Below are 27,384 nucleotides of genomic sequence, written 5' to 3' on the forward strand. Positions count from 1 at the left end.
CAGGCCAGTGTGGGGGAGGTGGGCAGTTAGGGGCAACCAGGCCAGTGGGGGGGGGCAGTTGGAGGCGATTAGGCTGGCAGGGGGGGCAATGAGGGGTGACTAGGCTGGGGGGGCAGTTAGGGGTGATCGGGGGGTAGTTGGGGGCGAGAAGGCTGGTGGGGGGCAGTTGGGGGTGAGCAGGCCAGCAGGCAGAGTAGTTAGGGGCGATCAGGTAGGTGAGCGGTTAGGAGACAGTGGTCCCAGATTGCGAGAGGGATGTCCGACTGCTGGTTTAGTCGGGTATCCCCCTAGGGGTCCAAGATTGGAGAGGGTGCAGGCCGGGCTGAGGGACACCCCCGCCACCCATGCATGAATTTCATGCACCGGGCCACTAGTAACACTATGTATTGTTAACAGACTAAATGTTATTCAGACGTGTATTGGAGAAGAGAAGATGGCTGCTATCTCTTCCTGGTTTAACTCTGACATTTCAGTTGCCTGGAACTTCAAACTCGGAGCTCTTCCTCAAGGCAATGTGTCATTTACTCTTGAAATCATTTTCCAAATAGAGGAACACTCTGGATCAGAGAACAGATCGTTTCAAGTAGATCCCCCTCACCCGAGTGAGAATCTGAGCATGTGACCTGCTATGGCCAATGGCAGTTTAACATGCCCCATGAGCCCTGGCCGGTGTGGCTCAGTTGGCTGAGTGTCGTCTGGTGTACTGAGAGGTCGCAGGTTCAATTCCTGGTCAGGCCATATGCCCGGATTGCGAGCTTGGTTCCCAGTGGAAGCTGTGCAGGAGATGGCCAATCGATGTTTCTCTCTCTCATCAATGTTCCTCTCTCCCTCTCCCTTCCTCTCTCTCTAAAATTAATAAAATATTTTTAAAAATAAAAACACAATGCCCCATGAGAAGGTCACCTCTCAGATAGCTCTCCGCTGCGTTTCAGCCTGGCCTCCCCGTGAAAGCAGAGCGGTAGATGAGGGCTGCGTGCAGGTGGTTTGGGAGGTAACTCCGTGAGCAGCAGTGGAACAGAGGATGACGGGAAGCCAACTCAAGGGTCTGGTACCCAGTTTGGTCCCTCTGTGAACGACGGGAGCTGAATCTCATCGGAATTGAGAGCCGAGAGAAGGACCGCCGCGGTGTCTGCCTGAGGGACAGAAGCACAGAGCATTCACCCATTGGCGCCTGTTCCCTCCTTGGTCAAGGGCTGCCTATGGGACTAAGTCCTTCTTTTTTCATACTTCCAGAGAGCTCTCCGCTCTGTGTGAGGGCCACCCCAGGTGTTAGAGCAGCCCCAGGCCACCAGCAAGGGGCCCTTGGTGCAGAGGGCAGCTGGGGGAGGGACTCCAGCTGTATGACAGGTAGAACATCCAGGGAGTCGGACACACTCCGAACATAGGGGCCCAGACAAGACGGAAATCACCTACATGTCTCCTTAGCTTTCCTGCGTGTCTCAGTGGCTCTTCCTAACACGTGTCTTTAGAAAGGTAAAATTAATGAACCGAATTGAGTAGAGCCTGCAGAACTCTCATCCACAAAGAGGCAAGGATGCTGGTGGTAGGCAGTAGCGGGTCCCTGGAGAGCAGGCTGCTCTCTGGAGAAGCAGTCATCATCATCATGGCATCTGCAATTGGCGGGTCCTCTCAGGCCCAGCAGGGCTCCCTGCGTAGAGGGTGATTTCTACTCTCACTCTCCAGTCAGTGTGACAGCTCTGTCCCTATGTAATGGCAGTTTTGACTTGAGTGTAAATTATTCCGTAAAGAATCAAAGCGAAGGAGAGTCTCTCTCCCTTTGCCGCACCCTAGAAATTCCACTAAGAAAACGTTGCTCATAGAAATCTTTGCCTCCACATTACGTTTCTCATGGATGTTTCAGGTGAATCCAAAAGGCATCAGCTTTCAAAGTCCCGCGTGACTGTCACAGGGACTCAGTACTTGCTGCCTGTCTCAGTCTTCGCTGGGAGCACAGGTCCATACGCCTGTCACCGGCTCTGGCGCCGCCACCAGGAGCTGGCCTCTGAGTGGGGTCTTCTCTGGGCTCAGTTTGGAATCTAGGGATGGTGAGGCAGTTCTCTGCATAATCCATCCAAGAAACATATGCCTCAGCTGCCCCCAAAATCACTTGTCAAAAAAAAAAATCTTTAAAGCAATTATAGTAAGTGCAGATGTAGCTGGAATGTTCCAAAGAATTGCCTCCAATTTTGATTCCTCTAGCTCAGTAGCTTTCTTTTTTTGTTTTTTAATTTATTGATTTGAGGGAGGGGGGGCGGGGAGAGAAACATTGATTTGTTGTTCCACTTATTTATGCATTCGTTGGTTGATTCTTGCATGTGCCCTGAGCAGGGATCGAACCCACAACCTTGGCATATGGGGAAGACACTCTAACTAACTGAGCTACCCGGCCAGGGCCTACCTCAGTGGTTTTCAACCCGCAATGATTTTGTCCCCCAGGGGACACTTGGCAATATCTAGAGACAGTTCTGACAGTCACAATTAGAGAGGAGAGAGCTACTGGCATCTAGTGGGTAGAAACATCTAGTGGGACGCCGCTAAACATCCTCCATGCACGGGACAGCCCTCCAACGAGGAGTTATCCAGCCCAAAACATCAGCTGAGGTTGTAAAACCTTGATCTGGCTACTGAGGATCTATCCTTGAGAAATAAGGTCACTTGTTTAGAAAATTCAGACTAAAGAGAAAGAAAATATTCCTTTAGTTGAAAAATAGATCGATGTTAAAGAATATTTTAAGGCAGATTACTCATAAGACAAAGTTTCTGTTGAGCATATAACTTTCGACTTTTACCCAAATAAATATAGATGTGTATGACATTGCATTTGTAATATATGTGCTAGTTTGTATTCTTGTTTCCACTGAAAAATGTCCCTTTTATAGTCTTTATATCATTTTAATAGAAAGTATTTTATTGTTTCAATGTAATGAAATTCAGCCATTTCCTTGTTCCTTTTTTTTTCTTTTTTTCTTTAAAGTAACTTGGCCAAAAACAATTATTCTAGTGTGAAATCTGGCTTTGGAGAGCTGGCCATGGTGTACTCTCTCAACTTATTTTACAGCAAAAAATATTTTCAAAGAAATCACTACTTTCAGAACATTACAAGAAATGTTATGATGTAAATATTTTTGTACAAAAGAAAACATTTAGTACTTGTGAGAAACATTCACTATTTACATATTTTTTAAATTAAAAAAGCAACAACTTATGTCTCTCTTCAGAGTGTATGAGAGCAACATTATGGCTTCACTTAAAGAGTCTCAGTGTGAAACCCTGGCTCCTTCAGGAGGGACCATTCAGCTCCCGGGTCACTGGGGCCCATCTAGTCTGGGCTGCTGAAGTTCTCACAGCATCACAAAAAGGGACAGAACAAAATCTTGGCTAACAAATCAGGATGTAAAAGAGGCAAATGCGAAGGCTCATGCTGATGAAAGTAATTATAACCACTTCTGTGATGAGTCAGAAAATGTATTTTAACAGATATGAAAACTGTCAGAACTCAGCTGCACAGACCGAGTCTACGCCTGCCTGAAATTCTCCATGAATCCCAGGGTCATTCGAGGCCTTCCTACACCTCCAAGGCTTGATCGAATTGCCAGGAACCCCCATTCCACGTTCTGTGGGATTTTAAAGCATCTCCCACGATTTTTTTTTTTTTTTTTTGCAAAGTTCTGGACAGCTTTTGGCTCTAAGTTCTTATCTCTCTTAATTCATTCAATTGATAGGTCATCTTACTGGCTTCTCTTGCACTCTCCTGCACCCACTCAGACCAAACTCATTGCCTAACTCAATATAGACACCCCCAGCATACCATCCCCCCTTAGAGTGTGTGCCTTTTGCACCCCTTGGCAAAGATGGGGAGAGGTGAAGTAATACAACTGCAGGCAACTCAAGGACTTCTGATCATTGCACCACTGGGGATTTTTTTCTTGGGCCAGTTCTACCTGTACAGGATCCCAGCCCCCTTACATTTCTCTTGGTAGCCCCCTCTTCCTGCACCCTCTCTTATTTTGCTTGTCATCTCCTTCCTCCCAGATGGTCCTAGGAGGTCTGTACTGATTACAGAGCAGTTCAGCCCTCTCTTCTTTAAAATATATTTTATTGATTTTTTTTACAGAGAGGAAAGGAGAGGGATAGAGAGTCAGAAACACTGATGAGAGAGAAACATCGATCAGCTACCTCCTGCACACTCCCTACTGGGAATGTGCCCACAACCAAGGTACATGCCCTTGACCAGAATTGAACCTGGGACCCTTCAGTCCACAGGCAGACCCTCCATCCACTGACCCAAACCAATTAGAGCCAGTTCAGCTCTCTTGAATGACTACTTCCAAAATCAATTTTGGATCTTCCTTTTGCATCTCAAAAAACAAGCAAACCAGCCCTGGTTGGTTTGGCTCAGTAGGTAGAGCATCGGCCTGTGGTCTGAAGGGTCCTGGGTTTGATTCCAGTCAAGGGCACATGCCCAGGTTGTGGGCTCAATCCCCAATAGGGGGCATCCAGGAGGCAGCCGGTCAATGGTTCTCTCTCATCATTGATGTTTTTATTTCTCTCTCTCTCTCTCTCTCTTTCTCTCTCTCTCTCTCTCTCTCTTCCCTCCCTCTCTGAAATCAATAAAAAAGGTCTCCCTCTCTCTCTCTCTCTTTCTTTCCCCCTCCGTCCCTCCCTCTCCCTTCCTCTCTGAAACCAATAAACATATATTTTAAAAAAACAAACAAAAAAACCCCCAAGCAAACCAGAAAGTCTTTCATTTAATTGGATCTACATTTCTAAAAGCAATTATTATTGATAACAATTTATATTTCTCTTACACATCTATATAAGCTTTGTTAACTCCTTTGAAAAGCTAGTTCTGAAATATAAGCTTGTTTATAAGTCTACAATTGACACTTGAAACTGCAGGAGTCCACTTATACATGGATTATTTTCAATAAATACTGCAAATGTAATTTCTCTTTCTTGTGATTTTCATAATACCATTTTCCCTTCTCTCGCTTATTCTAAGGGCACCGTATGTAATACATATAACATACAGAATCTGTGTTAATTGACTGTTTATGTTCTGGTCAGTAGGAGGCTATTAGTAGTTGGTTTGGGGGGAGTCAGGTTACATGCAAGATTTTTGACTGTCTGTGGGGGAGTCAGGCCCTAATATCAGTGTTGTTCAAGAGCCACCTTACCTATATCCACAGGTCTGGTGAGAGCTGCCAGGTACCTGGATTGAAGTGCTCAGATTTCACCTGTAGGCAGGACTCTCCCTTTTCTGCCTTGGCATTCAATTTCCTGCTCTTTATCCCTAAACCGTTCAGCCTGCCACTCAGTGGCGTCCCTTCTGTCCGTCCTGGTGCCGTCCTCTGCAGCCTCATTCCCCAGAGCTCACCCTGCCTTGGTCTCTCTTGTGCTGTGTCTGTGTTTGTATAATGTGGTTGAGCATAGACCGTAACTGCCATTGCTTTTCGGTCCCTGAGTGATGGTTCCTAGGGGGCCTCGTCGGTGTGTATTCTTTCTCTGGCCGGTGATCAGACTCCATAAGACAGTGGTGATAGACTCTTTCTTTAATCCCCAGGACCTCCTGGAGGGCAGTGGGTATTCCGTCACGTTGTCCACTGTTTCCCCCGATTCATTCGTCCCACAGATCCATTCATTGCCTGCTCTGCGCTAAGAGGTGGGGACTCGGGGGGCGACCTAGGGAAAGTTGTGGCCATCGTAGAGTTTCCTTCTGGTCGGGGTGAGGGGTGGCGGGCTGTTTTCCGGCTGAATACACACTCTCATTTCATAACCCGAATACACTCCTTTTAGGGCTGAATGCTGTAAACGGAAGCAATAAAACTTTCCTACCCAGCGCCGTTATCTCCACCTCCTCCCCACGCCACCGATTCCACCCGCCAGCCACATCTGCTCTTCTTCGCGCCGTGCCTGAGTGTGGGTGCCTTCCTGCTCCGCAATCACTCCGTCTGCGACGCACAACAGTATATTTTAGCTTTTAAAATGATAGCTCTCAGATGCGAATTTCCTCTCCTCACTCCCCGAAGCAACCAGATCTGCTCATATAAATGTGCGATGAGGAAGAAAAGTTGGAAGGCAGAAAGTATTTTACCATGTCTCCTTCTAAATATAAACATAATGTTCCTCCATTCATTACATAAATAAAATGCCACTCCACACCTTATGAATAAACCTTTCCATTTTAGCACCTCTCGGCTATGCTGTGCCCATTTTAGGATGGGAAGCTTTGGCAACGACAGCAAAAAAAATAAAAAGAAGTGAATGCTATTTCAGTGAAGGCCATTTGCTGAGAAAATCAGGCAAAGGGATTCCCTTTTTCTACAAGCATGCAGCGTCTCGATAAGTGAATAAACACACCAAAAAATATTATCAGAAGCCATTTATTCTAAACATTACTTTCCTCCGTTATCCACTTACCTCACCCTCTGAGCAGTAGAATTCAACCATACCAGTTCAGAGCGGAAAGAAAAAAGGCCGTTTATCTAATCCAGTTCCTGGGGAAAAAAAATACTTAGGCAATATTAAGAATCTTCAATGATCTAATTTAATACAAGTGATGGTTTCTGTTCTGTAGTCAGTAACATGTGATACTGATTACTTCTAATCCCTTAGAAGAGATCTGACAGTCTGCTTTTGGTCCTGAATAGCATGAAATTGTCATGTATATTTTACCAAAAGAAGTAACAAGAATAATGGCCTCCACAGTCTGCAGTCATTTTATACTAACACACTGCAACATGGTTTTGCCCTGGGGCAGAGAAGTGGGGGTTTTCTCTACTTCAAAAGAATGAAAAATTATCATCGCTCCATCCAGGACCATTAAAGACTTCAGAGACTTTGGCATGAAATATTCAGAAAGTTTATTTTAGAATTCAATATTTTAAAAGCCTGCTTTAAAACGGTTCCACTGATTAGTGGCTCTGTGACTCGGGCCAATCTTGGTTTTAAAAAGCTCTGTGTCATGGTTGAAACCATTTGTCGTTTCAACGGAATATAATTTCCATAAGTCGTGTAAAGCTTTGTTTTAGAATGCCCCCCAAAGAGGAATTGTGACCACTACTCATCAGTTATCCTTTCAAACACTCTGTTTAAATAAACATTACTTTTACTGGGAAGGGTCGCGTGTGCGGCATAGGCAGTAATCACGTCCTTCTGACATGGGGGAACCTATCCACGTGGGTGCCATTCCCCTGCTCCCTGTTTGGGTGGCAGTCCTCCTGTCTCAGGGGCGCACAGGGCCAACCCCACTGCGGCCACCCACCCCCTCAGCCTGCCAGCCAGAGGCTCACATCCTCACCACTCTTTAGAGGAGTCAGAAAAGGCACTGGGGTGTTGGTGAGGATTTAGCAGATCTTATGAGGCCACGGATGAAGCCAGTGAGAACTTCAGGAGCTAGCTAGTTAGCCCCGTGGAAACTGCAGTACAACCACTTCACTCCTGAACGTCCTATTGACATAGGGAGGCAGCATGCAGTTGTATATAGAGCCCTGGTTTTGGAATTTAATGATCCTGGTTTGATTTCCAACCCTGCCACTCACCAGCAGTGTGAGCTTGTGAAACTATTAACCTCTTTAAGCGCAATGCTTCCATCCGGAAAAGGGACCCCTCCAGCATCGGTGCACAGGTTCAATGAGAGAAGGAATATAAAGGCAATGGGATACACGATGTCAATCATTGTTCCCTTCATTATTATTCCCCAAATGTTCTGACCCCTTATTGGTTTATTCCTCATTTCTGTTGGGTTATGCGTATGTGTTTATCGATGTATCACAGAAAGAATTTGCAAAATGACTGGAAGAACCATCAGTCCTGCTTTTCTGACATAACCTGTGGGTTGGCTTCATTCCATTCAATGTGTAGAATGTATTATTTCAGTAGGTGTTAGCAGATACCTTTCTCTTTCCTTCCCACTTATCAATGTAAGCGAAAAACTAGGCATCAGCCTTAGCCTTCAAGTAGATAAATAGGTGCCTCTCCCATAACATGCAAACACATATTCTCATGTGCCCCTGATGCACACGGGGGGTGAAAAACACCTGTAAGTAACTTCTTGTTTCATTTCTCAGGGAAGTAGACCGAGACTCGGATGGCCATGTCAGCTTTAAAGACTTCGAATATGCCATGAACTACGGACAGAAGTGAAGCCTGACGCCGTGAGGGGCTTTCGGCAACTTCCAGGGAGACCAAGAGATTGTCGTGTATTTAAATGTCAACATTCGCTCTGCGGTGCTGCATGCTTGCGATTAAACTCTTCCTCACGGTTTTCAGATGCTGATCATTGGTAGCGTCTCTGAATCCTAGAGGTGGTCATTACAGTCATTCCAGGTAGTTCCCTTCATGTTGGCTAGCCGCCCCTGAGTCAGGCTCTGCCACTGGGGATGCCCCCACCCCCTCCTCCTCACTCTCAACCCCCCACTCTGCAACCCTCCACGCCTCTACTAGTCCTTGCCACGCTACCTGGGCTTCCTGATTCTCATCAGTTCCTAATTTCAGGAGAACAGCCGCTTTCTCCTGCCAATGGGCCAGTTTCCTTCATGCCTTCAATTTGGTTGAACAAAAATATAGCACCTACCTGAGGCGTGTCCTCATTAGGTTCGGAGTAATGAGCAAGGTGCTGGGAATGCAAAGCTTTAAGACTTCTCTAAGATCATGTACCCAGGGTCAAAGGCATCATTGAGAAACGCCCCCAGGGCACTGGCTGAGTCTTCTCCAGCTGTACACAGAGGAAGAACAGAATGGAGTAAAGGTATTGGGGGAAGGACTTACTTGCAGAGCCCTTTCTGTTGGGCCAGTAACTACTAAACTGCAACAAACACTGTGACACTGGACATTCAGCATTTGTTTAAAATAAATACCAGCATCAATCTAGATGTTCAGAATTCCTAACGTTATCAACATGAGGAAACTATCTAATGTAATTCAAATTATTAAAGTATTAAATATTTAAAGATGGAGAAAAATGTGAATTTGTAAAATAGAACCATTAAGTAAGCGTCATTCTAACACCAATTATTAGCAGATAAGCTGAGTAAAAGTAAGGTCTTCCGCTGTGCTAACTCAGAGGAGCCTACAGAAGCATAGCTGGATGTCAGCTGGTATTCCGGATGGGATCCTGGGATAAGAAAGGACATCAGGGAAACACTAATAGGGTATGGACTTCAGTTAATAATATTGTATTAGCAGTGGCTCATTAATTGTGACTAATATGTCATACTCATATAAAAGGTTAATGACAGGGGAAATTGGCTGAGGAGTTTGTGGGAACTCTACCATCTTCAAAAATTTTCTGTAAATCTAAAGCTATTCCTGCCAATGGGGCCAGGGTGGTATCATGTGTGTTTTAGTTCAGATTGTTCTGGCTGGTGAAAAGCCCTTTCTGACTTTAGGGAGAGTTTTGTTCAGCGAGTATATTTCCATCATTAATTGAATCATTGAGCTGTTGATCCTTATCTTCATACACAAGTCATGCTGATTTTCAATTTTTTAAATATCAAAGTTGGAGGAATACATGGTCAAGTGCCAGTATGTCAGTCATTGCCAGCACACCAAAACCTCCTATTGCAAGCACTATGTTGGACCTCATTTCTCCCAGGAAACGTGACAAGAGAAAAGGAGGGGTCACTCTCTCCAGTGGAAATGGGAGGTTGGAGGCCAGGCTAATAGTCAACAACTATTGGGCAACTCCCTTGATGTTAGATTAGCCCAAGCTCCCAAAAACCTACTCAAAGAAGCTTAGAGCAGCGGTCACCAACTGGTGGTCCGTGAGGTCCGAAAGGTTGTCGAATGCTGGCTTGGACAGAGAGGGAATGTACTGGAAAGTGGCGGGCCAGTCTGTAGAGTCTAACACAGGGAGGGCAGTGGCACAGCTGGTGTCCAGGATAACTAGGACCAGCAGCCCTGACTCCGTCTCTGTGCTGTAGTCACCATCAGCCTCCCATCATTCTAAATCGTACCTGGCCTGGGATCCGTCCAGTCCCAAGTTCAAAGACCACAGAGACAGGCTCAGTTGGCCCCTGAAAAAGTCAACTCTGGTTCCCCAAGAGTAGACATGGCCCATGGGTGCTCACCAAGGTCCACTGAGGGCTGCCTGGTCCTAGGGGAAGTTAATAAGAGCTGGGCAGTCATTCGGTTTTCTTTCTTAGAAGAAAACAATATGGCTGGCCCCTGATCTAGGCAGGAGAGCACCCCTCGAATTTGCTGCTGAGGAGGGCCCAGGCTTTCAGAGCACAGACCAGAAGCTGCTCATGTCACCTTTCCCTCCTTATCACTCCCTAAAGCCCAATCCTTATGCCCATCCTGTAAGCTTTTCCCTCAGCTTCTCCCCCGGGTCCCGGTCCCTGCCCTGTCTGTGCAGCATGACCCTCTGGGTCTGCCCTTAGTTGGATAGCTCAAGGGTGGGCATCTATGCAAGGTGGTCCACTCACTCTCTTCCTTTGGAAGACATTAGGAATGAAAGTGAGACAGCAGTGCTCCTCTGAGTGGCTGAGGGAGTGGGTATGACTCTGAGCAAGTGGCAGGCGTTTTCCACCACGTGGCCTGGAATCTGAGACAGTTGATCTGTGATGGAGGCAGAAAATGAAATAGACACCAAGAGGGGAATAAGAAAGAAGCTGGAGAAACCCTATGGTGCTGGATTTCTAGTTAAAGCTTATGTGCAAAGTCCAGTCGTAACCCTTGGGTCCTGTGAGGTAACCTTGTCTCCTTCCAATAAATCTTTCTGCTCAAGCCAGCCGGAGTTGCTGCTGTTATTTGAAACCAAGAGAATCCTAACTGTTAGGAGCCAAGGATAGAGTCCTAGGTAACATCAACATTTACTGGGCAGCAAAGAAAAGAGCCTTCTGAAGAGACTGAGGAGTAACTGAAGGTGGAAGAGGAAGCTGTTGCTACTTCTCTCTCCAGTGCCGCAGCCTGAACATGCCCTCTCACTACAATCAGCTCCAGTATTCCTCTGTGGCCATGGCTCTCAAAGAGGTCACCAGTGACCTACTAAAGGTCAAACCCACCAGCCCCTCGACCCCGTCACACTTGTCCCTTCTCCTGGGTTTTTCTCTCTTTAGCCTCCACACATTGGCCTTTTGTGGTATATCTATGTCCATTTTTGCTCACTATCCTTTTCTGTTTTCTCTCCTACAACCATCCACAAGTGTTAGTATTCTCCAAGGCCCTGGAGTTGGCCAATCTTCTGGATCAACACCTTCTCCAACCAAGGATGGTTTCATTCCAAGACTTCAGCTGTCACCTTCCTGGGTATGATGCCACAAACAAATCTCTCCTTTAGTCTTGACCTCTGCTCAACCCCAAACCTGATTTTTGTTTTTGTTTTTGAGCCTGGAGCATCTTGTAGCGCCAGAAAGTGAGGGAGTGCTTAAAAACAAAGAAACAAAAAACCAGGCACACAAAAACCCTATGTTGGTAGGACGTATGTCAAAGGGACACAAGAACCAACCGAAAGAGCTGGTGACCAAACCTGAAACAATTTGAGCAACAAAATACAGTATTGGGTTATAACCCAAAGTCTAAAATAAATATCTATGAGTCCATACTGATTCAAATAAATCATAGAATAACTAAGTAAATGGAAGTGTAGAGATAAATCTCAACTCACAGAAGAATTCCAAGTCGTTTACGTAGGTGCCCGCCCTCAAAGAGGAAGCGTAGCTCCCTTTTCCGTCAGTGCGGACTGCGGAAGGTGACCTTCTCCCCAAGAGTGCAGTGCAGAGGGCGGGACAGCAACAGGAGGAAACCTGACAGTCACCGCCTCAGCCAGGTGATCAAGGTCAATATCAACAGTGATAAATCATGTGGACATTATGCACCTTTATGCAGGTGATGAAAATGACACTTTACCTCTCTGGTTCTCCTTCCCCAAACCAACAATCCCCGTCTAATCAGAGAAAAACATCCGACAAATCACAACTCAAATACATTTTACAAAATACCTGGCCAGTCCTCCTCAAAACTGTCCAGGTCATCAAAAAACAAGAAAAATAGAAGAAACTGTCCAAGCCAGGAAGAGTCTGAGGACCTAGGATGACTAACTAATGTGAGAGCCAGAACAGGATCCTAGAACAGTAAAAAGACATTTGGTAAAAAACCAGGAAATCTGAATAAAGTATGGACTTCAGTTAATAATGATGTATCAATATATTTCATTAATTATGATTAATGTACCATGTTAACATAAGATGTTAATATTAGGGAAAACTGGGTGTGAGGTGTACGGGACTCTGTATTCACATTTGTTTTTCCTGTAAATCTAAAACTGTTCTAAAATTAAAAGTTTATTATTTTTTAATTTTAGATATTTATGATGGTAATTCTATCCCTTTCCACTATTTAAGTTTTAAAATAATGATACAGGATACATTTGTTTATTAGCAAAAAAACTTTAATGACCAACATTTTATGGCACCTTTATAGGACTCTCTCAACTCTCAATGATGACCCACTGGGAAGTACGTTCACAGCCTTTCCTATTATTTGAGCTGGTTTCTGACAAAGAAGAGACCTCATGTAGTTTAAAGCATTTGCTTTTGAATGGCATTAGGAGAACCTTAAAAACACACACACACAAAGTCTCCATAAGATGAGTAAGTTCTGGGGACCTAAGGGGCAACATCGTGACTATATATATCTAACTATATACTTGAAAGGTACTAAGAGTGTCAATCTTAAACGTTCTCACCCTAAAAATGAAAAAGGTTATTATGTGAAGTGATGGAGGTGTTAACGAACCTTATTGAGGTAATCATTTTGCAATACATACGTGTATCAAGTCATCACGTGTGCACTTAAACTTACGATGTTATATTTCAGTTATATCTCAGTAAAGCTGGGGGAGGTGCCTGTTAATGGTGGAGCATGTGTACTCTGCAGTCACAGCAGCTTGACCTCAGCATGGCACTGTGACCTAGCCACCGTCGCCAGCATGGTCACTGTGAGACTATTCAGGGACAAGTTTGGTTTTGCAAAGTTTATATTTTATTCATTAAAGTTATAATGGTGTTTCAGTCTGTTCCAGCTGCTATAACAAAAATACCAGAGACTGGGTGGCTTAGAAATAAGAGACAGACATTTCCCACAGTTCTGAGGGCTGTGAGTCTGAGACGATGGCATTGGCAGGTCTGGTGTCTGATGGGTGCCTGCTTCTTCATGGACGCCAGTGTCCTCACTGTCACCTCACAGGCAGTCAAGGAAGCTCTCTGGGGCCTCTATTATAAAGCCACTAATGCCATTCACATAGGCTCTGCCCTCATGATGCAATCACCTCCTAAGGGCCCCACCACCTGGATTACAACATGAGTTTTAAGGGGGACACAAACATTCAGACCAGAGCAAATGGTAATAAGCCTAGTTCTTCCTTAAGCTTTCATCTTATATGCAGATCATATTGTTTTATTTATGCCATTAAATTTTATTCATCAGTTTAAGATGAATAAGACTTTCATAATTTGATCCTAAGTTCCTTAAGTTTTAACAGCATGTATAAATAATGTATTCAGTTATCTTTTCTTGATTGGTCTTTCTAGGGGCTTATCAATTTTATTAATCTTTTAATTTTGGGGTTTGTTGCTCTTCTTTACTTTTAGGTTCATTATTTCTGCCCTTATCATCATTTCCTTTACCTTTTACTTTTCTTATGTCTAGCTATGCGAGAGGCTAAGATAATTCATTTTCAGCCTCTATCCCAATACTTATATTTAAGGCTATAAATGTCCTCTAAACACTGCTTTGGCTGCATCTCCTAAGTTTTAATATGCCTTATCTTCACTATTATCTTCAAAATATGTTCTAATTTCTTACGATTTCTTTTTTGACACATAGGCTGTTCAAAACTGGATTGTTAAGTTAAAAACTTCTTTTTCCTTCTAGTTTCATTATTGAATTCTAGCTAATTCCTTGAATGTTTTTGATTCTCTAATGAAAAATACATCTTCCCATGTATTACATTGTTATATTTAATTAAAGTCTATAATCTGATATGTCTTAATTCTCTTAAATGTTCCAACACTACTTTTAAACTTAGATTTCAACATCAAATCATAACCCTAGAGCAACTTGTATTTTAAATTACCAGTCAAAAACTGCTAGCCAATGTGGTCACCACCAGCATGTGTGACTATTTAAACTTAATTTTTAACTGATCAAAAAATTACATTAAAGATTCAGTTTCTCACTGCATGGCCATATTCAATAGCCATATTATGAGTGCCCAGCAGCTATATGTGATTGGCAGCTGCCCATATTGAACATTGCCCAATAAAACATTTTCATCCTTGAACAAAGTTCTATTGGACAGTGCTCTCTGGACATCCAACAGGGTGCTGGCCAGCCTTTAGATTGGCTGCTGTATGGCCCTGATCCTGGTCCAATCATGTGACAAGGTAATGTGGCACCAACGTGGTGATTTATGCAAACATTACCCATACAAGGGAGTTATTGTAAGAACCCCTTAGAAAGGGATTGAGTGGAGGGACAAATATTCTGAGGCAAACTCCTGGTCACCCTTAAAGGCCCCATACCAACAGCGATCTCCAGAGTTCTCCCGTGCTGTAGTACAATGGGTACATTTCCATATCTATCCCAAATCTAGCTTATGAACTTTCCGAAGCCGGACACTACGTGTCCTTTTTATCTTCGTGTTTTTAGTGGCTGGCACCGTGCCTGGAGCATGACAGTTCTGCGTAGATTGACGAATGAGAGGGCACTTTCTCTGAGAGGCAGTGTGGTGTGGAGCTAAGAATCAGAAGATCTGACTTCTACTCTCCGCTCAGGCCCTACCTCCTATGCACTTGTCTGAGGCCTCAATTTCCTCTTCCTTATCACTTTCAGTGAGGAGGTTGACTTCGGTAAGGTTGCTGATTGCCTGTTACACATAAATGTGATATGAGCAAAGGGTGCCATGCCAAGGAATCTTGAGAAATACTGGGTTAAAGATTATAAATGTTTTTTGTTTTTCACTATAAGAGTTCATAGAAACTTTAAAATGCTAAAGTCCATTATGGGATTCTAAGAAATGTACAGTTTCTCAGACTTATTTGATGGACCATAGAACTGTGTGTGTGTGTGTGTGTGTGTGTAAAGAGAGCCATCCCTGGATCATTCCTGGGGAAATGGTGGATTAGCTGATCTCAATGGGATTTTCCAGGCCTGTGTTGCTACGACTTTATGAAGGTGCGGCCCAGTCTTCCCATCCCTGGCGCCTGACTTGGATAGTCGCGACTGTGAACCCATGGAGTCACACTCCCTCCTCCCTGGCTTCCTCTTCTCCCCTTGCATTCCTGTCCCACCCAAGAGATGGAATTGGAGTAACTCTACTTGAAATGCCTGTCAGCAGGGGAGGGGCTGGGGCACACACATGTGCCGTTCGACCTCTGATAGTTGAGGTCATGTCAGTGCTAATCTGAAAGAGCAGCTGCTTTGAAAATTGAAGCATAAGACAGAGAGAATGATTTTATTTTAATTTAAAATTGATTTTCTCAGTGCTACCATGTTTCTTTCATGATACCATGGGTGTCACTGTTTAATATATCTAATTTGAGCCATAACCTAATATATCAGGCTTTTGTGCCCAGGAATTCTTAAAGCAGCAACAGATTATTAATGTTACGTTAACAAGAAACCAATAACGAAATATTTTACAGAGTTCCTATTCCATATATTATTAATGAAGACCTTTCTTGTTTTGGTGGGCCTGATACTTGATGATGTAATTTCTGAATAGATTAGACTCAGAGAATGTTTTTGCCTTCTCAGCAAAAAGGGCCCCAAATTAGGCTTTGTGACTAGAAATATCCGCAACAGGTAACAAAAATGGCCATAAGGCATCGGTGGACTTATTTGAAAATGAGGTTCTAGGAATAGCAATATTTTTATTGCTTAAGAGTGAAATAAACGGTTCGATCAGCTGCCTTGGAAATGAAAAGTAGGAAAAATGGCTCCCGCAAAGCTTAGTCCTGTGCTAAATTACTACATGCACTGGAACTTATTAACATTGATAGTAAAAACCAACGATTAATGTGTGCCTGCCATCAGCTGACTGTTGTAAGCACTTCACATGCACATTCTTATGGCGGCGCTAACGGGGAGGCAGTGTCTTTACTCTGAGGTGGGCAATGAGCACAGAGATATGAAGGAGCGTTAGTGGGAAGGGCGGACCTGGAACTTGAACCCGGCCGGTCTGACTCCTGAGCCCACCTCACAACCCAACACTGAGAACCGAGGCCCTGGTCTTGCAGGTCTGAGCTCCAGGTCTGGGAGACACTGCAGGCCTATCCAGAGGAGCTTCAGGACTTCCCGTAATGGACCTCATCTCATAGGTCACTGCCAGTCGCACCGTGCCCGCCCCCCCCCCAGGCAGACTGTTACGTTGGTATGGGGGGTAGCAGTCCAGACAATTCTCCCAACTACACCGCAACTGTCTACAGAGGTGATGACCACAGCCACACACTCATCTGAGAGGCCACGTTGTCCTTCATGAGGCCAGTATCCCCAGAGGATTGGTGACCTGTGACCACTTACACACATGCACCCAACCTCTCTGCACACCCTCCCCCCCTCCATCTCAGCCGTCAGCCCGGCACTGCCCTCAGTCGTTGTGAATCTCTCTGCACCCCAACCCTTTCTTGGAGGAGACTGACCAGGTGACCTGAACTGGGTTGGGTTTTGTGCAGAGAGCCTGGGCCACGTGTTAACCCCCTGAGGAGGCCCAGGCATATACTCGGGTGGGTGAGGTACACCTTCGCCCCCTCTGCTCAGATCATTAGGATCATTAGGTTGTGTGACCCACAGATTCCAAGACCCCAACAATCATGTCAGCATCTTGGCTTCTCCTTCTGCCCTCACGGGGCTTGGCCGGACACCTTGAAATTCTGAAAAGCAACACGTTTTCCTCCATCATTGGATTTTGAAAGAAATGACACGAAGTTGACTTAGCCAGAGTCCCCTTTCTGTGCAGATAGAAAGTTCCTGGGGGCTGTGATTTAAACACTAATTCTATGCCAGTTTTAGTTTAAGGGGTTTTTGTTTGTTTGTTCCGTTGCAGAAGCAGTCAGGGGAGTGACTAAAAACTTGTTCATTTGCAGGGTTTTTCTTTTGGAAATGAACATGCTGGCACAATTTTAATTGGGTTTTAGTTGTTGTTGTTTTAATTCTCACAGTGATGGCTTGGCGATGTCTTCTGGGACTGCGGAGGGAAACTGGCATCTGGTGTGTGAGGATTCTGGGGATTTGCACCATATTTATGTGTAATAACTATACAGTAAATAAACAGAATGAATAATTAAGTGAATAATGAGTTTCTCAGAAAAGAGGACGACCTAGAAATTCTCACGTGACTCCCACCCTCCCTCCGTGTGGCAATTCCTCTCTGTCGACTCGGGGATGTCCTGGGCCCCGTGGAAACCAGAAAGGACATTTTCCAAACCAAAATCAAGCATGACCTTAATCAGCGTGATTTGCTACAAGCAATATATTTTCTTCCAATTGCAAGGATTTTGGATTTATGTCTCTTAAAATTATCCCTTTTTACCCTGGAGAGAGATATTTGGCTCTTCAAAAATAAAATCCACAAGATTAAATTTCATTGAACAGTGTTTCTCTGAGGGACTAAAAACGTGAAATTCCAGGAATTTGCTATTTCTACTGAAGGTACATAAATGCATGTTAATACCCATATTAGCCAGTACAAGGTGCCCTTGTTTCTGGATGCTACCCATGCCACATGTAAATCTTCCCAGAGGTAAAAACCACTATGTAATTACTGTTTCTTTCATGCATGTGCTCATTCATTCACTCAGATATTTTATTCATTCATGCAGAAGTATTTAATGAGCACCTACTACATGCCAGGCACTTTGCCAGGCTCTGGTGATACCGTGGTGAGCAAAACCCATCCTATGGAGCTTGCATTATTCTCAAAGAGATAGTAATTAAATAATGAAATGAAAGTTCCATTGCAACGATGGCAGGTTCTATGAAGGAGAAGGTCTACTCAGGCTGCCCCAACCAAATACCACAGACCGGTGGCTTCCACAACAGAAATATATTTTCTTACAATTCTGAAAGCTGGAAGTCCAAGCTCAAGGGATAAGAAGATTAATTTCATCTGAGGCCTCTCTTCTTGGTTTACAGCGGCCACCTTCTCGTAGTGTCCTCACATGCCCACCCCGTGGGTGTGCGTGTCTGTGTCCAAATTTCCTCTTCTTATAAGGACTCCAGCCAGACTGAATTAGGGCCCACCCTAATGACCTCATTTTAACTTAATCACATCTTTAAAGGCCCAGCCTCCAAATACAGAAACCTCCTGAGTACCAGGGGTTAGGGCTTCAACATGTGAAATTGGGGGGCGGGGGGGTGGATACACAATTCAGCCATAACAGACAAGTATCTGATACAGAGAAATAAATGAGGATGGGAGAGATGCCCAAGCAGGGACATAGGATGGGCTTGCTGAAGATTAAATGGGGATCTAAAGCAGGGGTCCTCAAACTTTTTAAACAGGGGGCCAGTTCACTGTCCCTCAGACCGTTGGGAGGGCCAGACTATAGTTTTAAAAAAAACCCTATGAACAAATTCCTATGCATAATGCACATATCTTATTTTGAAGTAAAAAAACAAAACGGGAACAAATACAGTATTTGTTTTTGCATGTGGCCCGCAGGCCGTAGTTTGAGGACCTCTGATCTCAAAGAATGAAGAAGAGCTAACCCAACAAAAAGGAGGGAAGGGCATGTGCCAAAGCCTCTGGTGGGAGGGGCATGGCAGGGAGCAGAGGCCAAAGGGAGGCAGGCCCTGTGGCTGAGGGCTTGTGGGGCACAGCATGGAGCCTAGGTGCCAGTGCAGCTGACCTTACCGAGGAAGCCAGGCCAGGCAGGGCCTGGTAGTCCGGAAAAGGCACTTTGTCTTTTTTCCCAAGGGCAACGGTAGAGGCTTATGAATGCCAAGGCTGTGTCTATCTGTCTAGTGCAGCAGACTGGTGGTTCTAGAGCAGCCGTGGGCAAACTACGGCCCGCGGGCCGGATCCGGCCCGTTTTGAAGGGAATAAAACTAAAAAAAAAAAGACCGTACCCTTTTATGTAATGATGCTTATTTTGAATTTATATTAGCTCACACAAACACTCCATCCATGCTTTTGTTCCGGCCCTCTGGTCCAGTTTAAGAACCCATTGTGGCCCTCGAGTCAAAAAGTTTGCCCACCCCTGATCTAGAGCCAGGCTCTCTGCGTTTGAATCTTGAACCCCGCTGCTTCCGAGTGGTGTGAACTTGGGCGGGGTATTTCATTTTGCTGGGCCTCAATCGCTTTGTATGTAAAGTGTGGATGATGATAGTACAGCCTTCACAGAATTGTTGGGATGATTAAATGAGTTAATTAGTATAAAGTGTTTAAAACAGTGCTTGGCACATAATAAGCACTCAATAAATGTTAGTTATTATTCATCATCATCATCACTATATCCTTAAATATTTGATGGACAGGTGATCAGATGGATGAACCAAGGAATGGGTGGATGGAAGGTCAGGAAGGTGGCAGGAAATAAAACACTCTCTTTTATAAGCCATATTGAGTGAGCACAGCGGAAAAGCAAGGAAGCCTGAATGGATATTGTGGAAAGGACTGACCCCACATGTCAAGACCTAGTTAAATTCTCAGACACTGAGTCTCATTAAGGTAAACACCTCTGTGGTTACTTCCAGGCGGCGCCTTAAGGAACCTCTATCAAGCCTTCTTCAATGATCAACCAAGTTATTTGTTTCTTGACCTCAGTAATGAGAAGACAAAACATCACCACCATCCAACCGTTTCCTCCTTAATCAAACTTACGGCATATTTCCCAACTTATCTGTGAGGTTTTTTAAAGGTGTGATTTTAAAAATTAAGTTTATTTAAACAATAAATTTGTTAATCCAGGAATTGTAATAGGTACGGGGTGGTCATCAAGTCAAATAAGATACTGTCTCTGTCCTCAAGCAGCTCAGAGACCTAGTACTTCACAAAGAGATCTTAAAGAAATATTTATGATATTTACTGCGGATCAAAACTACAGAAGCAAACGCCGCTTTCTAAACGGCGCAGCAGACCTGGACGGGTCGTCCTCTAACTGTGACTCGCCCCAGCTCCGCCCTGTCTTCAATGGTGAAGCCACCTTGTGGAGTAGCCGCTCAGCCCCAGCTGGACGGCATTTTCATTGCTGTCACTCTATTTTTGAAAGCAACTCATGTCTGGCATCTTCTTTTTTACCCAAAGGATTCTCTTTCTGTAATTTATTACAAAATTCAAGGCCATTTCATTAGGGAGAAATGCGCCATATCATTATTATAACAACTCCCCCTATTTTTGTTCAATTTTGAAACTGACAATCTAAAGACTATTTTTAGCTCAGTCATGTGAGATTATTTGTTTCCTTATTATGAGTTTTTCCTTCGGACTAGTTAACATGAATTTTATGCTCACTTATTATGTCACATGCTCCAATTCAATTTATTTTAAAGCAGATTCTTTGGGGGAAACTGGAAAGCTAATTTGAATTGATTCTTTAGAGATTCCATTTTAAATGAAGTGCTATAAAATTGGCAGACAACGAGAAAAAATGGAATTGAATTTTCTTCTTCAGCTACTCATTGGAATCAGAAATCTTGCTTTTTGACACTGCCAAGGGTTTTGATATAATGTTTTATGCAATTTTCATAACATTTATCTTAAACTCAACTACTTTTAGTTTAGCTGTTCAACTCAAAATGGTTTCCTGATATTTTCATGGAAAAAAACACACACACACACACAAAAAAAACAGAGTTCTTGCTACATGGAGAATTTTGTGCTTTGATACAAACTTCCTACCATCCACAGTGATGCCCAGCTGAAAAACATCTAATGTAAAGCAGGTGTTTTAATTCCAAAGTGATGATTGTAGACAAACATGCTGAGGGAGGTGTGGAATAAAACTGCATCCCCAACTTCCTCCCACTTTGCCCAATTTATATTCCCCCTTTCACAGCTGATGGATTTACAGCTTGAGGAAAGCCGTGGGAATAATAGGCAAGATGCCTGATGGCTTAATTTCCTGTCCTCTCCAGCCCCCGAGAGACGCCCATTGTTTGTAGGGGCAGCGGGCTCCACACTAATCAGAAACAGCCGTCACTGGGTGGGGAACGGGACCCCCAGGATTGGTCCATCTGATTCCACTCAGTGATTTATATCTGATTATTAACAATCTAATGGAAAATACATAGAAAACATGTGCCTGCAGTTTCACCTTGAGACACACTTGTTTTCTTTGATGTGCTTTTAAAGGGGAGTTTTATTTCACACTCATCTTTTGTCCTGAATTCCCTAAATGGCAACTATCATGCCTGCTGGCCCGGCGAGTAGACTAAAAGGCAGGCGCTATGAGGGTCTTGGGCCGAATCCGCTCTGCTTCCACAAATGCAGTATCAAGGACTTGGAGTTGTCCCCCTAAACTCGGATTGGTCTGGAAAGGAACAAATCACTGCTGGTTTTGTTCCGATTACAAAGAAGACCATGTGTGCAGAGAGCGCACCTGTGGGCCAGGGCGCGGGGAGAGAAGCAGGCCGAGGGCCAACTTCTCCATTAGACACATAATGCTTAGGGCTCCCGATGCTTGTAGGGGCCCACAAAAGCTTAGTGTTTCGTTAAAATGAGTACACTAATGACTATAAAATAATGAATCCAGCCTAAATCATATTTGTTTTTATACCAAAATAGCTTTAACATACCAATTAAAAAAATTTAATAAAGGAAGGGGCCAGGCCTGTGAAGGCAGTGTCTTGGGCCCAGGAACACAGGCGTTAGCGGAACCGCTGTGAGGAACGTGAGGTTAGACTTAGTGTGGCTGGGGGAGCTGGTGGGAGGTCCCAGCAAGCCTGCATAGGCCCGTGCAGGTGGGGAGCCTGAAGTTGCTGTCGGTCACAGGCCAACAACTGCGAAGCAAGGCTGGGTGTGAATTCAGTGGTTCTCAAGTGGGGATGTTTTTGCCCCAAGAAGACACCTGGAGAGCCTGGCATTTAGGGAACAGATGCCAGGCACCTGCTAGATATCCCACAATGCACAGGACAGTCCCCACACCACAAAGAATTCTGTGACTCAAAATAGCAACAATGCCAACGTTGAGAAACCTTGAGGTTAAGATAAAGAAAGTCTGGGTCCTGTGAGGTCAGCTGGAGTCCATATCTGTTTCCCACAGAAATTGCTGGTTCCCTTGGCCACGGAACTATGCTTGCACCTGGCGGAAAACTCGGAGAAGCCGAAGGAGGAGATAAGACATTTGCTGAGAAGCTGCTGTGGGCTGCTGCCCCATGCAACACGGTGAGGCGGAGATGAGCAGCGATGCACAGGAGCGGCAGCAACACAGGGAGCTGCATCCATGCACAGGGCCTGCAGCAATGCAGGGAGCTGCATCCATGCACAGGAGCGGCAGCAACACAGGGAGCTGCATCCATGCACAGGGCCTGCAGCAATGCAGGGAGCTGCATCCATGCACAGGGCCTGCAGCAATGCAGGGAGCTGCAGTGATGCATGGGGCCTGCAGCAACACAAGTGCTGCAGCAAATGCACAGGGGCTGCAGCAATGCATGGCGCCCTGCACCTACAGCCAGAACGTAAAGGTAGTCGCTTCCCTGCCGCCTTCCACTCTAACTTGGAACCACATAGGGAAGGGAGCTCTGGGTAATGCCTAGAGCTTAGCGAGGTTGACAGAGTCCATGACCTCCTCGGCTTTTCCTCACCGCACTCCAACCGCACATGCATTTACACTAGACTTGGCGTTTCACTTGTTTTAATCTGCAAGCACCAGGTGTGACTCCGACTGACAGTTGTGCACCAACCTCCGTTCTTTCCTTCAGAAAGCGAGTCACGGTTAGACACACAGCTGCCTGGACAGACTACATGTCCCAGCCTCCCCTGCAGTTAGATGTGGCCATGTCACTCGTGGCTGTCCACATGGCCGTCCACGTAGCCATGAAGGCACGCTGTTGTGCCAACACCAAAGCCTGGCCTTCAGACACCAGCGGTGCACTGTTCCACGTGTTCTGTCCTCTTCCAGTCGGAACCTGAACTTGGAGGCTTTCAGCTTCAACCGGACGTGACAAGGGCAGAGCAGCAAGATGGAAAGAGGCTGGAGACTGAGGTCCATGAGCATCCTTTTTCGTAAGGAGCTCCGAGCCAGCATGTTAGTCTTAAGATAAAGGCCAATTCAAATTCACTTAAACAAAAAAAGGGACTATATCTGCTCACACAATTGCTAAGTTTGAGCAAGAGTTTCAGGCATAGCTGGATCTAGGGGTTCAAATGATGTCATTACAGCTCCCCGTCTCTCAACGTGGGCTTTCTGTAGAAGTCCAGGGAGGATGGCCTTGAGAGAGTCCAGGCTTACCATTTCCTTATAGCTCAGGACTCAGGAGAAGACAGGAGCTTCTCTCTTCCAACACGTACTTTTAATTTCGCAGAGCAAACACTGAACGGTCCTCCTGGATCACAGCTCACCCCTGAACTAATTGCCATGAGCCCCCGAAGGAGAGAGAATGAACTTGTTTTTTATTTTTATTTTTTATTTCATGGGGGGGGGGGGGGGGGGGATTCCCTGTCTTCTTTTGTATGTGCTTCATAAAAAGGAAAGTAAATAAGTTCATATTATGTCTCAGATAAAATGAAGACTATTTCTATACAAGGGTCCTTTTACGCTCTTGGAATCAGACGTAATACTCTTTATCCTCACTGGGGATTGAGCCTGCAACCTCGGCATGTTCCCTGACCGGAAATCGAACCGTGACTTGCTAGTTCATAGATGGACATTCACCAATGAGCCATGCTGGCCAGGCTGAATTTATAAAATTAGTAACTGCTACGGTCCACCCAGAAAGTTCACCGACATTACCAGGAGCAAACACAGCGCCAATGAGGGAAGCAACAGCTGGTGTTCAGAGGAAGGAAAACCATGCTCTGCTGGGGTAGTTAGAAAAGGCTTCACAGCGGACGTGTGCTTTGAACTGGGCATTGAAAGCCTGAGAATTTAAAAACGGAGAATGAAGAAAATTCTGTGCTTTGATTCCTGACCATTTTCAAAGGCTCAGGCAGGCTCAGTAGCCCCGTGGGGTGGACAGGATCCTGTTGTGCCGTGTTTTTCCCCATTACCATTGGTGCAGGGTGAGAAGTGTTCTTCTTTGAGCACCAAGTCCTGCCAGAGACCGACAATAGCGGGGACAGGCTGGCTGTCAGGACACAAAGCTCCAGCCCACACAAGCTGTCCCACGTACGTAACGCAGGAGGAAAACTGCGCTTCTCCCAAACCTGTGGAAAGGGTGGTGAGTGTAATTGGCATTTCCCTTAATCAGTCCAGAAAGGCTTGTTACTTAAATAAATGATTCAAATAGGAAGTGACTTACCTTAGGCAGCAGGCATTTCTCCTTTTCATTTTTTTATGTCCCTCAAATGCTTTTATTTTTTTTCCCAGGTTTGGCTTGTAATTTTAATACACCTTTATTAATTCCAACACTGTCTAGTGTTAGGATTTTAGAAATACATTTTTTTAATGAGGTTTCAAATAGCTTAGTGATTTTCCCAAGCAGCCAGGCAAGCAGAGCCTGTGGCTCATTTCTTTAGTACAGGGGTCAGTTCTTTGGGGTGGAAACATCCCTGTGGCCAACCAGGGTGCTATTGGTGGGTTCAGGAGGATGGTAGTGGGCTTGACCTTAAAAGGTGGCAGTGGTGGTGATGACAATGTGATGAACAGCCACCTTCACAGCAACCCAGTATCCCCTGCAATAAATTAACCTTTTGTTTGCTGATAGTTGTTTATATTATACTAGAGGCCTGATGCATGAAATTCGTGCAAGAGTAGGCCTTCCTTCTATACCCCTGCCACCCTGCACCGGCTCCCTCTGGCACCTGGGACCTGGGCAGGCTTCCTTCCAGCCTCCCGCTGGTATCCAGGACTCTGGCTGGTTTCCCTCTGGCCCCGGCTTTGTTTGGAAGGACATCCAGTCTAATTAGCATATTACCCTTTTATTATTATAGATTGATTATTTATACTGTTTGTTTGTCAGGATTGTGAATACGGTTCTTCAGGAAACAGACTTTGAGGCAGATATTTATTGGGGCATGCTTTTGGGAACAACACCTGTAAGAGAGTGAAGGAAAAACTGGGCACAGAAAGAAGTTGAAGTTCAAAGAAGGTACAAAAGAGGCTCAGACCAACTCACAGGGAACTGTGAAGACGGGATGGTCCTTCAGAGATGTCTCAAATTGCGGCAAAGGGCTGAGGGCCTTAGTTCTTTGAGTGTCTTGGCAACACATCACAGGATGCACCAAAGATGCACTGAAGATTGGCTGGTTGAGACTCTCAGGGTGGTTGAGTGACCTTCCTTAGGGTCTGATACTTAATCTCTGAGGCCCAGAACCTGAATTATCAGTATATGTTCATACATAATCAGCTTCTCCGTAACAAAGCTGCACTCACTAAATTCAAACAAGACTAATGAATCATGCACATTGATTCGTCTACAATGAGATGATTCTTTTGCAGTGATCAAAGTGTTTACCTCTAACACCCCTTTTCCCAGGTCCAAGTTAAAACAGGAAGTGAGTGGGTTCTAAGAAATCTCTCTGTAAAAAGAAAAACGGAAGGCATTCAATGCATCAGTTGGAATGAGTAAGAAGCCAGAAATGTTTGTGACATGGTGAAGACAAAATGTTTTTCTCTCAACAGCAAAAACAACAACAAACAAAAGAAAAACAGAGAGAAAGAGAGACAGACAGATAGACACACACTAGGAAAAACTCAAAAAGATACAAGAAAATCATGGTTCAGATAGTGGCACACTAAAATGAGCTTATAAAAGAGAATCAATTTGTAATAAAAGAGAATCAATTTGATCGTGCTACTGGGAACACTCTCCCTTGAGTCACCCAAGAGTTGTGACATCGAACTGAAGAGTAAGAAATGTGGTCCTAACATAGTCCTTGTCTCTCCAGGAACCAGCATCTACCTACCCAAAATAATGTAAATGCAGTTTTTGATTTTCAACTCAGAATGAACCTGTAGACCAAGCAGAGAGGACTTACTAGTAGCATGGTTACAGGCCAGGATATAAAGCTGTCAATCAGAATGATGGAACACCATAGATCGAACTGACAGAAGTTGAAAGGGGAACGTCGGGGAGCTGATATCTTCATCTCACACCCTGTGGAGTTAAGAATTTTTGTGTCAAGTTCATGGAATGAGAAATAAAATTTTAAGGACATTAAAGTTATAAAAGTAACCAGAAGAATTAAACATAATACTATGACTATCAAACTCTAGAAGAAGTGAACACAGAGTAAGTAAACTTTTATTTTCAATACTGATAGATAATGTATAGTATTGATAAATTATGAAAAAGAGGAGTAAGATATTGCTTATGGTTATGGGGCAACCACCAGAAGACACACAAAAAAATAGTCAAATCGTTGGCTTTGGGTTGTCGCTGTGGGTTGAGGTGGTAGAATGTTACATATATATATGTAATGTTACATATATATATATATATATTTTATCCTATCCATGTAATTTCTTTCAAATTTTGAAAAATATGTATAATTTTAAAATCACTAGGCAAAGCTTAAGCAGAGGATGTTTGGCAGATATAGACTCTTGTGTTCTGGGAAAGCCCAATGAAATTCCTCTCACCAGCAATAGAGAACACAGCCTTGGTGTCCCCTCAATTTCAGAACCTGCCTCCACAGAGCGTGGTCCACACAGACACATTTAAATCTGATCAACTCCATTTCCTTTACTTACCACTCCTCTGTGTCCCAACAACATGGATCACCATGAATCTGATGTCTTCCAGATGTTTCAATCCTTTGTTGCTCAAAATAGGGAATAACTGATTCTCAGCTGTGGTCACATGTTAGGCTCTCTGATGGGACTTTAAAAATATATCCTTGCCGGTCCCCATACAAGACCAATGAAATCTATGACTCATGCTTTAATATTTTAAAAAATCCCCAGGTGTTTGTATCCTATACTTAGAGTTGATAATCCCTGACCCAGTAGTCCTATGTGTTCTCATCAGATTATTGAAACAGGTTCGCCTTAAGGTAGCTCACACCTTTATCATCATAGTCCTTGCAAGAGCGATCAGATTTCTTCTCAGCACAGCATTTGAATCGACTGACAGCTCTTCCCATCTTAAACTCTCTCCTTTAGTTTCTTTGATCCCCACTCTTTCTTGTCTGATGAACCATCCCTCTCTACTTCATGGGACACCCTTCCCTGGCTTTCTTGAGACTCTCATCTCCATATTCACATAATCTCAGGAATTTTAACCACCTTTTTTTTTACCACCATTATCATCTCCCTAAGGATGGCTCCCAAATTGTCATCT

The 27,384-nt window shown here is 44.4% G+C and overlaps 1 protein-coding gene across 1 annotated transcript in view; it reads left to right on the forward strand.

The window, feature by feature from the left end:
- Positions 1–8,266, forward strand: part of EFCAB11 (EF-hand calcium binding domain 11) — a 129,227-nt gene extending 120,961 nt beyond the window's left edge. Inside the window, exon 6 of the mRNA XM_006754724.2 lies at positions 8,070–8,266. Coding sequence (XP_006754787.1) covers positions 8,070–8,145 — 76 coding nt within the window. The 3' untranslated portion in view covers positions 8,146–8,266. The remainder of the gene's footprint in view (positions 1–8,069) is intronic.
- The last annotated feature ends 19,118 nt before the right edge of the window (positions 8,267–27,384 follow it).

Source organism: Myotis davidii, unplaced genomic scaffold, assembly GCF_000327345.1.
Source record: "Myotis davidii unplaced genomic scaffold, ASM32734v1 scaffold732, whole genome shotgun sequence".
NCBI lineage: Eukaryota > Metazoa > Chordata > Mammalia > Chiroptera > Vespertilionidae > Myotis > Myotis davidii.